This window comes from Clavelina lepadiformis, chromosome 1 (genome assembly GCF_947623445.1).
Source record: "Clavelina lepadiformis chromosome 1, kaClaLepa1.1, whole genome shotgun sequence".
In the NCBI taxonomy this organism is placed as follows: Eukaryota; Metazoa; Chordata; class Ascidiacea; order Aplousobranchia; family Clavelinidae; genus Clavelina; species Clavelina lepadiformis.
In genome coordinates, this window is record NC_135240.1 from 2,738,282 (window position 1) to 2,749,922 (window position 11,641).

The following is an 11,641-nucleotide window of genomic DNA, read 5'->3' on the forward strand; positions in this document are numbered from 1 at the left end:
TTTTTAAACGATATTAAAAGTCGAACATAAGAGAAAAAATACATTTTAGGGGTTATACACAGAAAATAAGTAAAATTCGGTAGTTTTAAGTAAGCGATGTTTGTTTCAGTGGTGTAGGCATTGTTAAATTATTCGTAATAGACAAAAATACACAAATATTTATTTTGAATTATATGATGATTACGTAAAGTTTAGGATTTAACCTTTTTTCAGATTTGGGGAATCCCAAAATCCAGCTAAAGTGATCTTCTGAAGTCAAAGGCAGTATATATATAAATTACACATTTTATGAGTAAGTTTAATCTGGATTAAACTGGATTTAAAATTTAATCTGGAAGTAGCCAAATGTAATCTATAAATAGCAAAATGTTACCTTGGGTATCCAAATACTAATTCTATTTAGCAAATATTGTTACACGCAGTAGCCATTTCTTAACTCTGTGTGGCAATTGGTAATTGGAAATAGCAAAAGGTTACCATGGGTAGCAAAATAATAATTCTATTTAGCAAAATGTTACACTCAGTAGCCATCTGTTAACTCCATTTAGCAAATGGTAACTGGAAGTATGGCAAGGCAAATGTAAACCCTAATTAGCAAAAGATTACAATTGGTAGCCAAATGTTAATCCTTTTATTGCCGGCACAACTTATCGCGAATGTAAACAGGGGTTGGTGAAGCCGAAGCCGCAACGCGTCGCTTTGGAATGCAGACCAGACTGCAGACCACGTCATAACATCTTGTCCGACAAACCACCATAATTGTGGGAACCGTAGTCTGACAACAATGGATGAAAACCTGGTCAGCTGGCTATCCAACACCTGCCCTACAATATGATATATTTTGCTCACTCACTCAAGAAACCATCTACTCGACACGAAGAAGAAAAAAAAAGAAAGGAGCAAAGTTGATTCATAATGGGGTACAGGAAAACGTACTGATCAAAAACGTCATCAACTTTAAGGTGGTGAGTTTAGAACTGAAGAAATTTGATTTGCAAAGTTCGCACTTGAAATCACCTTTCCCATTATTTTTTTATCGTGCACGACTTTGCAGTGGCGCGATATGTTCGAATTCTTGACACCACAGTATCTAGAACAGTTACTAACACCATTATGTGATTATTCTCGGAAATGTTTGGCTTTTGTTTTCTTTTACACATAGAAATCAAAAACAGCATTGAAAAGCTGAAGGTATTTTAAATTATCTTCCATTCATACTTGAAAGCTGTTCGAAATAATAGTAGAACTTACGGACAGTTTTTCTTCTTATTTTATCCAGTATTAGAAGATCCCGATTTTGTGATTTCCGACTGCACTTGTCCATAATGCTTATTCATGACCCGTCATTTTGTTCTGTTGCTGGGTCACTTTTATCATCTCCCTGCTGTTACAAAAATAAAATTTGCTGTTGTTCAATTTCATTTGATAGATGGTTTAAGTGTCTATATACCTGTGGCATCGTAATGATGACAAAAAGTGCACAAACAAAGGTGCTGTTATCCACCCTGGAAATGTTTTATTTTTCCCGGGGCCGCCAGCATTGGCTCTTATGTGACAGCCTCCAGGTACAGCAATTGTTTGTTGTTGCCGTCATTGCTCGCGCCATACGTTTTATGAGTGGAACTGAACTCGCGGCTTAGCTTTTCCAAGTAGCCTACATCCCTGCAAACAGCAAACACGTTGCAGAAGTGGAAGCGGTGTTCTCAATTCGCAATACCAAATAGATTCCTCAGAATAGATACCGCTTCCACGGAAACTGCTATCTACCGACCTAACAGGTCTTTGAAAATCTGCTACTGTACTTTATTGTCAGTTAAGTAGGTTTTTGCGAGTTCCTCGGTCAAATTTCTAATTTGGAGTAGTGATTTGCAAGTTAATCTGGCAAATGGCTACAAAATTTTTGCTTCGTGCAATTTGATACCCGTATTTGTTGCGAGATACATTTGGTAATTTTTACTTCGTGCACATTTGTACCCGTGCGAATTGTAACTTATTGATTGTAACCATTTGCTAAACAGGGTTCGCAAAAGGCGACTGAGTGTACCCATTTGCTAAATAAGGTTAAAAAATAAGCTAAAATATTAACTGAATATTGACTGATTGTACCCATTTGCTAAACAGGGTTTCCAAATGGCGACTGAGTGTGCCCATTTGCTAAATAAGGTTAAACAATAAGCTAAAATATTAACTGAATATTGACTGATTGTACCCATTTGCTAAGCAGGGTTTCCAAATGGCGACTGAGTGTGCCCATTTGCTAACTAAGGTTAAAAATCTAGCTAAAACTTTAAATATCAATTGCATTTCAACAATTTTCCGAAGTAACAGAAATATATGCAAGTTTAACTTTTAAATGGAATAATACGAAAGGAAACTTCCCATTTGCTAAAAAAATGGTAAAAATTTACCTTAAATATTATATATGAACCTTTTAATGATGCCAAAGTGATAATTTGGGCGGTTAAATGAACTGTTGTCAGCCGGCTGAAGTAGTTAACCCTTGAATGCATAACAGGGGTCAAAATGACCCAACAACGCTATTCATCATAACTGCTTAACACATATTGCGAAATAACTCCTGGATTTTCTTGACTTTGTTAGCCTTTTATACTTATACATGATGAGAAAACGGTTGTTCTGTAAAATTTTACCTTTGACAAGAAAAATGCAATGACGAAGAAGACCCAAAAAAGATGCCTGAGATTATCAGGTTTTATAACAAGACAAAGATTGGTTTTGACTTGGTTGACCAAATGGTTCAAACATATACTTGCAAACGACAAACCCGCCGATAGCTTCTAGTTCTCTTTTACAATCTGCTCGACATCGCAGCTCTAAATGCATATACCATATTCAGACAAGTATATCCTGATTATCAGAGTGGACAAGGTTCAAATCGACGAGGTTTCATAACAGATATTGCTAACTGCCTCATTTTGCCGATGACATCATGACAAGACAGAAAATTCCTCAACTCCACAGAGCCACAAGAGAGGCTATGGTGAGATGCGGCTTAGCTTTTCCAAGTACATCCCTGCAAACATCAAACACGTTGCAGAAGTGGAAGCGGTGTTCTGAATTCGGAATTCCAAATAGATTCCTCAGAATAAATACCGCTTCCACGGGAACTGCTATCTACCGACCTAACAGGTATAACAAAACCGCATTTTTCCAAAAATCTGGATTGTGAAACGCTCAACAAGACGACTTTATTGGTTACAGTAATTAAACAACAAATTTGGCGCGACAGGAACGCGATTATTTTGGAAGATGAGGTTTGTAGCAGAAAAACAATAATTAATTAATTGTTTAGACTTTAGAACCTAGAAGAAACGAAATTTGAAGTTAGCAACAGAAAGATGAAAATCGCAATGATTGCTACTGGAAATTCGTTCCAACTCCCTTGCGTCTTCGATTTCCGCGCCGAAACGTAATTGTGGGATCGTAACTGTAACCCGTACTAGTGACTTTCATTAAAACTCCCTTAGTCATATATTAATATTTTCTCCTCACCTTCTCTGTGTGAAAAATTTGAATTATGGCCAATTATTTGTATTGGCCGATAATTTACATTGTTCCAATATGCGTTTGTGGCATATTAGCCTGTGACTGTGTTGACTGACGTTTAACAAAAAGCTTTTTGTAAAATTGGCTGAAAAAAAAGCTTTCGAGTTGTGTCAGTTGTATAAGGCTTTGCATCATTCGCTTTCTAGGGCTCCTTTCTTAGTTTCTTTGATTGTAAACTCACCATGGTATGATTGATAACGTTTTTGATCGTTAGGTCTATACCCCACGGTGAATTAACTTTACGACCTATTTTTCTCATTTCTTTTGTAAAATTTATGGTTTTATCAAACCTAGTAACCTATTTCTAGACATTGGTTAATTGGTCGTCATTTTTTCCCCGCAGTTTATTGTCAAATGGGAACTGGCATCTATTTTTACCACAAGACCCGCGAAAACGATCGCTCGCGTGTTTGGTGGGAAAATTCGACAGAAATCTGGAAAGGCGCGAAGGAGAAACCTTCGCGGACCCATAATGCAGCCGTTGTCGAATCGGATTTTTCATTGATTCTGTAGCTTCGCGTCCATTTTGGAAACGGTATGAAGGTAACTATTGACTTGTTACTTTCCAACTGCGCTGAGGTCGTCACACGTCGCCACCTCCATTGTGCGGCATCACGCATTACAGACCACAATGAAGTCACAAAGAAGACGCGAAATTTGCAGTTATATTGACCGGGGAAGGCTTGATTGGCCACGGTCGCATTACGTGGAACATTTGCACTTTCAAACGGAGAAACTCGTATTTTACTCTTAGGTAATATCGCGCATCGCACTGTATTTGAACTCTTAGGTAATAACGCGCATCCTGGTACTCGCGCCCCAATCAAGCTCATTGAGGAACGTTTTCTTGACAATACAGCAAGTATGCATCATTAACCTTCTAGGCCGCCGATCTTTGTTTCTTCAGTTCTAAACTCACCATGCTATAATTTATAACGTTTTCGATCATAGCGTCTTCTCTGTCCCACGGTCAATTAATATCACGCCCCGTTTCTCTCATTTCTTTTGTATTTGCCAATATAAGGTCAATTTTTTCTAATTTCGTGTAGGGTATTGTCAAATGGGAACTGACTATATAACGCATCCCTTTTTGTTGGAAGAGTTGAATTAGGCTGCAGGTTTTGCAGCCTAATTTTTATAGCTAACTTATCTGCATGTAGGTTAATGGTTTTTTTGTTAAAGTTAGGATAAAATGTTTCTTGTATAATGTTTTTTACACAAATCACAGTGAAATAATCCGTTCTTAGTATTACGTATCACTTTTTGCAGAAAGAACAATTACATGTACTGCTGTTTAGTTTGCCAGGCAGCTCAAGGAACACAAGTGGCTTCGACCGAAAGTTTTATCGTTTTTTAACTATTTTCAAGTTAGCCATAGTCGTTGATCAGATAGAGCTCAAAAACAGTGTACAGTACAGTACAGTACAGTATAATGTTTCCAAAATCGCTAAAATGTGGCCAAAGAAAATGTATAAATTAATTTGTACAGGTGATATCAGTAAACAAAATAACGATATTGAATATGAATCGAATGACTGACATCGAGATGGCTGACTTTGTGACATCAGGTATTGTACACTAGCTTGTGTAAATGACTGCGCACTTATGTAACCAGGTATGTGAATTAAATAATTTGCTATTCGTTTCTAGGGGAAGAGAATTTTGCTGGAAAGAATCGCAAAGAAGAGGACCAAAAGCAGTCTGACCTCCGTTTGAGGAAACATCGTGTTGGTTGCATTTATCGATAAAATAATAAAGACAATGTCAATTTTACTGGCAAAAATAAAACTTACCGATTTAATCCTTTCTCTGCCGGAGGAACAAGAAGTTGATAAAAATAAAAAAGAAGAAAATTACGACAGTGACAACGTCGTGGGCACGGGGAATGGACATGCGTTGTCCCGGGGGAATGGACATGCATTCCCCGGGGGAATGGACATGCGTTGTCGGAAAACGCTACATTGGATTGTTCTGAAGTAAGCTGGCTTTGGACATAAGTCTGCATTTTGAAATTTTTCATGTTGTTACGACTAATTATTATAAGTAGGCGAAATTTTCTTCCATAGGTTTAAACCTGGAAAATTTTCTTTCAGTGCTTTGGTGTATATATCTCACAGGGTAAAATAACATACCTGTGCCGAACGTAATGCTGCGTCAGCAAGGTGACCATGGTAGCCAAATAATAATCCTGTTTAGCAAATTGTTACGCTCCGTAGCCTTCTGTTAACTTTGTGTGGCAATTGGTAACTGGAAAAAGCTAAATGAGTGATTTAGTCTTTTAAGTCACGATATGATGTTGTGATGCTCATCATTGATCAAATGTATTGCTGTATATAACGGAGACCCAGGTTCACTAATTACGTAATAATGCCGAGTTCGGCCGAATAATGCCGAAATAATGGTGTTAGTAATTGTTCTAGATACTGTGGTGTCATGAATTCCAACATATCGCGCCACTGTAAAGTGGTGCACAAGAAAAAAAATAATGGGGAAGGTGATTTCGAGTGCAAACTTTGCGAAAAGACGCTGACTTCTTGGAATGGCCTCGTGAGACACCTACGTGGCAAGCTTCACGCTGATCAACCCAAGGCAAAGGAGATGGCTGATTCTCTGGACCGCCGACGAAATAACATCCCAATCGTAAGTTTTGGTAAATACATACAGTACAAAATGACTGTGCAGTAGAAACAACTCATGCATTGATTAACACAACTCCTATAGCTACATTTTACAGCAAGAAACTAGCTACATCAACTGGAGTAAAGTTGTAAACAACTTCAAACGCTTTTTAATGGGCTACGATGAGGAGGCACACGAAGAACGGGTTGCCAAAGAGAAAGTATTACTTTTGCAAAATATAATAAAAAATTGCAATTTCAAAACGTTGGAGTCTATTGACCTGGACACATATAAAGAGAAACATGTGCAGGTTAGGACGTTATAATAATTTTTATTAGTTACATACAATATTATTTGGATATACTACAGGTAGAATCTACTATGTAATATATTCATAGAATGTATATAAGCAAAGTAAAAGCGCACTGGAAAGCAAAGGTTTGAAGGTGAACATCATTAAAACCAAAGCGATGAGAATTGGTAGAAAATCGTTGAAGGGAGTAGTCGGTACTGTTGATCCATGCGGAATTTGTGGGAAGAGAGTAGGGAGAAATTCCATTCAATGCAGAAAGTGCAAGTATTGGGTGCATAAAAGAAGTTCAGGTATCAATGGAAGGCTGACGAGTGGAAGGACATGTGAACTTGGGAAGTGATGAGATCGAGCTTATTAAGGAGTTTGGTTATTTAGGGGATACGATAGGGGAAAATTACAGTACCGGACATCTGCCTTTTGTTGGCCAAGCATGTGGCCCATAGCTCGAGCACACAATAGAGCTATTACACGAACGAGCTGCAGAGTATAGAGGCCGAAGAAGCCTATGAAGTCATGAATAAAATCAACTTAAATGGTTTAAAGAATTCTGTTGGATTCCTCGCAATGAGTATAAAAGTTTTAACCTTTTTGTGTGCATTGCAAATCTGACTCGCAAGTAAATTCTATTCTTAGCAACAAAAAAATTTCTTGTTGATGGCGGGTTTGTTGTGAACACACGCTTCCTTCCAGCAAATGGTTGTATGTAAAAAATTGATTAACTTTTTTTAATCACAGTCGTGCAGCTCGGCTGACGGCACCGAAACAAAAGGCGCATCAGCTGAAAGAAGCCCATCTGCTGAAAGAATCGCATCAGTTGGTGAGGTTTCATTTATAGAAAAGGGTACGTCAGATGATAGAAACCCATATGCTAAGCGAGTAGAATCAGATGCTGACGTTTCATCAGAAGAACGTTCGTCAACTGAAAGAATCACATTTGCTGAAGAAGACGAATCATTACAAATTCGCCGAAGCAAAGACGGTGGCCAACAAAAGGCGGTCCGGGATAAAATAGTTGATCCTCGTGTTTTTCTGCAGCAGGTAAATTTCCTTAAAAAGTCTCTTAAAATCAATCGTGGTAATTTTGCATTTTTTGGTTTATAGATCGATATCTCTAATGTGGCAGGTGCTTCGAAGCTGTCGGTAAGTTAAAATTTAATTACGACTTTACAGTAAAACTATGATTTCATTGATATTATTTCCTGTCACTCCACATGCTTTCGCTCCACGTGCATCAATCAAGAAGTTTATAAATTATATATGTACTAGTCACACGTATTTAAGTTAAAATCAGAAATTTGCTTGAAATACCAAAATTTGTTTTAATGATATAGGAAAGCCCCAGCACATCTGCATCACCCTCTAGAAAGAGGAAAAAGAAAAGCAATTCCAGAATTTTTAATGTTGTGGTAAATACCATTCCAAGCATTTTATTATATATCGGGATATTGATATACTTGACCGACAATGTTTATATCATTCCACAAACGTTACGTGACCAATGCATATATGACTGAACCACGCGGTCATAAAAAGTATGCGTACTGTACACACATATTTAATGGCGCAAAAACACTGCACAGTTTTCTTGATATATCAAAGTACTTTTAATAATATTGTATCATTTGTATCGCCAATGTAAAACGTAAAAATGCATGTGCCTTGTATAATTATGTATACGGTAATCTATTTTCAATGATTTTATTATTAATTTCTAAAACTTACTGTTTTTAACAGAAATCTCGGCGACAGTTTTCTGCAGATTAATCGTTTGAAGTTAAACTATTTTTCTCATGGTATATTGGTACGAAGAATGGAATAACAACGGATGATGCTAAAACGGCTCTTGCAGATGGAAACCTCCCCAAATGCAAAGAATATTCCAAAACGCCGAAACAGTTGCAGGACAAAGTCTGGCAACTGATTCGGCGTTCTTTGAATGATAATTAAGTGTGGATGCCCAGTCAAACATTATGTAGGTTTTATCTATGGGCCTTACATGGCTACGAAGTAGCATGTATGGCTTTTGTGTGGGCTTACTGAGGAGTGGCCAAATCATTTAATGCCAAACAATGGCCATACATGGCTTTTGTCTGTGAAAATGCTGCAGTTTGTAGTTTTTAAAAGCTGAAATAGAAGCAAACAGTGTATTATTATTGTTTTAAAAAGCATTGACAGATATCGTTTATTTCAATTTAAAACGCATACACATTTACGGTTACGAAATTGCTGTTTTGATAATAACGTTTAAGTAGTGCATGTTGCAAAACAGGATTCTCTTAGCTGTAGGCAAGATTTTTGTAGTTTTGTTCCTGCAAAGCTCCTTAAGCGCTTGATCAATGCTTTTAAGGTTTGCCAAGTAACTGGATAATGTGTGTGAGTTTTTCACTGAAATTAGGTTATGCTGGCTGTTGTTAAACATAGCCTATAGCGGTTAGGTTAGAGAATGGGTACACTCTAAAAAAAAACTGACTCTTTGGTGACTCAAAGATCCTCCCTTACTTTGAAAGAGTCGACATATCTGACTCTTTTGAAAGTAACACTTGCTCACTCGTGATAAGAGTGACGGTCACTCTTATAACAAGTGACACACAACTGACTCTTTGGTGACTCAAAGATCCACCCTCTCTTTGAAAGAGTGAACGACATCTGACTCTTTTCAAAGTAACAAAACTTCACTAGCACAGTAAGTGACGTTCACTCTACTTAAAATGTGAAATAGCAGCCAGCTTCCAAATTTTATGCAGTAGAATTTATTACTCACATGACTTCAGCGAATATTAATTTCACTTCACTTAAAAATGCACTTTGAAACTCAATCTACAGTATCACCAATACATGCAGTATTGCAGTGTTTTGCACAGCATTGATGGCAGCAAGAACAGTTTTAACTGAGCACACTGGGGTTTTGTTTATAACCAGCACTTCAAGAAGATTGTAGAATGGTGCAAGTCTGGGGTAGTAGGAGATATTACATACCCAAAACGAACAGAACAAGCGGTATAAAGCACGCACCACGTCATTTCCAACATAAATGACGGAAAAATCGGCAACAATGTAATATTGATCAGGTTGGCTGCTGTTGCCCACGGCTAAAAGGAATGGCTGAGTCAGTCCAGGATCTTTGTGGACGGCAAAGTTTGTTGGGTCCGTGCCAGCCTAAAATTTAAAGTTCAAAAATTATTTCAAAACAGAAAGGTGTTAAAAATTACACGTTGTCATGCGAACACAAACCGCCACTATCACTTACCCCAGCAAATTGAAAAATAGCATGCGATTGTGACTGACAACCCTTTCCGCGGAAGTTTAATGGCGGAAGCAACTTTTCCAGCATGTGAATTGTGTGAAGTTTGTCTGCATAGAAAATAAAAACTGAAGTCAGTGAAAAAGCAAACGAATTACTTACACAACAATCAGAAAAGGAAATCGTGTTTAGTGCAGAAGAACATGAGCACAATAAAATTATGAAGATTGTATAGCTTCGTGAATTAATCATTAATTGACCATATGAAATATTATGTAACCAAATTGCAACAACAGCACATGAAGTATAGAAAGCCATGACTCCAGAACTGTCATCTTTTTGTTGAGAGTCAGTTTCAAAATCCTAGAACGTTAACCTTACGCCAAAGTAGAAAGTTGCTTGCTTACTCTCAGTTATGTTGCTTGATGTTATATTCTTCAGACGTATCAGTGCAACTTTTTCTACTGCTCTACAAAACTTTTCATCCAGTACCAGACTCAAGCTTTTTGCTTCTGGATGCATTAATTCAAACTCTCTTTCAAACTGGAACAAAATTTCAAACACTCAATACTATCATACTGAATGACAATTTACATTCTCAACCTCAAACTTACCAAAATACGCTCATTAACATCTGAAAATCTGGGATATTCTTTTAGAAACTTCGTCATGGAAAGGTTGTCAAGCGCAATGTCTTGTCGTCTCAATTCAAATGTTTGATCGGTTAGCGCAAATATTTCCATCTGATTTGCTACCGAAGGAACACAATTTTGCAGTATCTTCTTCTACAATAAGGAGATGTACCGATATTGTGATAAACTGTACTTAAACCACTAACTGCATAACATTTCCTTTACTAAATGCCTGAAGCTGGAATTTACTTATTAAGCAAACAAGCATAGTAAACAAAATATTTCCTCAAATACAACCTTTTCTATTAAACCAGACAGCGACATGCGAATGTCATTGCTTCCCCTGGATTGAGATGTTCCGCTTGAACTCTCTGTATCTGATTCATTTTTGCGTTTTGTTGCATTTCTTCGTTTTTTGTATGCCTTTGCGTCAGGCGACATTCGTTTTCGCATTGTTTTCAACCTGTTTTCAAGGTAGCCACCTCCTTTGATAGGGTCATAGAAATGTTCCTGCAAACAAATCAATTTAACAGATCCTTGTCAGCCACCTACACTAGGCAAGCAAGAAGTTAATAAATATTCTTCATATACAATTTATTGACCCCTTTGGTTTTTGATACCACTTCAGTTTATTGCAGGTAAAGATTATGTTCAAAACCAACTGACTGATACCAACAACAATATTTCAATCATTATATTCTAAATGTTATGATAAAAAACTAAACAGGAAACTTACGAAGCCAGCTAATCCGTCCCTGTTGTATTTCAATTGAGGAAATGATTGGACAATGCTCTCTGCCATCTTTATTTTCATTTCCTTTGTAGGATAACTGCAACATAAATTAAGGATAGTTATTAAGACAATCACCATAGAAGGTAAACAAAAGTGCTACATTAAATTTATTTCACAAAAACATTTTGCTTGTAAAAGTTAACTGCCAAGGCCTGATTTGCTTATCTGGTGCCAGGTGCCAAGCAATATTTGGTGTATTCCATATTTTCGATACGTTTCTCAAAATATCAGTTCTTGTTGCTAAATTTGTTTTTCTGTTCTTGTCCCAGACACAGTGCACAAGTACAAAGAGAGTGAAAAAACAAGCAGACTTGTAAACTTACCTTTAGTGGCGGAAGGATAAACACGAGATAAATTCCAACCACAAAGTAAGTCGTGTTGGCAGTCAACATGTTAAACCTTAGTATTGTATATAGCAGGGGTGGGCAAATTTGTTCAAGGAAAGAGTTACTTGCGGAAAAATATAAACACCAGCG

The 11,641-nt window shown here is 37.2% G+C and overlaps 1 protein-coding gene across 1 annotated transcript; it reads right to left on the bottom strand.

Moving 5' to 3' along the window:
• Positions 1-9,316: 9,316 nt before the first annotated feature.
• LOC143444176 (uncharacterized) lies at positions 9,317-11,309 on the bottom strand. Its single transcript, XM_076943311.1, has 6 exons — positions 11,109-11,309; positions 10,670-10,882; positions 10,355-10,525; positions 10,148-10,283; positions 9,747-9,850; positions 9,317-9,655 (listed from the first exon to the last, which is right to left on the bottom strand). The coding sequence occupies exons 1-6, from the start codon at positions 11,241-11,243 to the stop codon at positions 9,317-9,319; spliced, it is 1,098 nt and encodes a 365-aa protein (XP_076799426.1). The 5' UTR covers positions 11,244-11,309.
• Between the last annotated feature and the right edge of the window lie 332 nt (positions 11,310-11,641).

Coding starts and splice junctions, on each gene's coding strand:
- LOC143444176 (XM_076943311.1), bottom strand. CDS start 11,243: ATGGTGATTGTCTTAATAACTATCCTTAATTTATGTTGCAGTTATCCT. Junction 10,526..10,669: donor TGTCTGGTTTAATAGAAAAG/GTTGTATTTGAG, acceptor TCCTTATTGTAG/AAGAAGATACTGCAAAATTG. Junction 10,284..10,354: donor ATGTTAATGAGCGTATTTTG/GTAAGTTTGAGG, acceptor ATTTTGTTCCAG/TTTGAAAGAGAGTTTGAATT.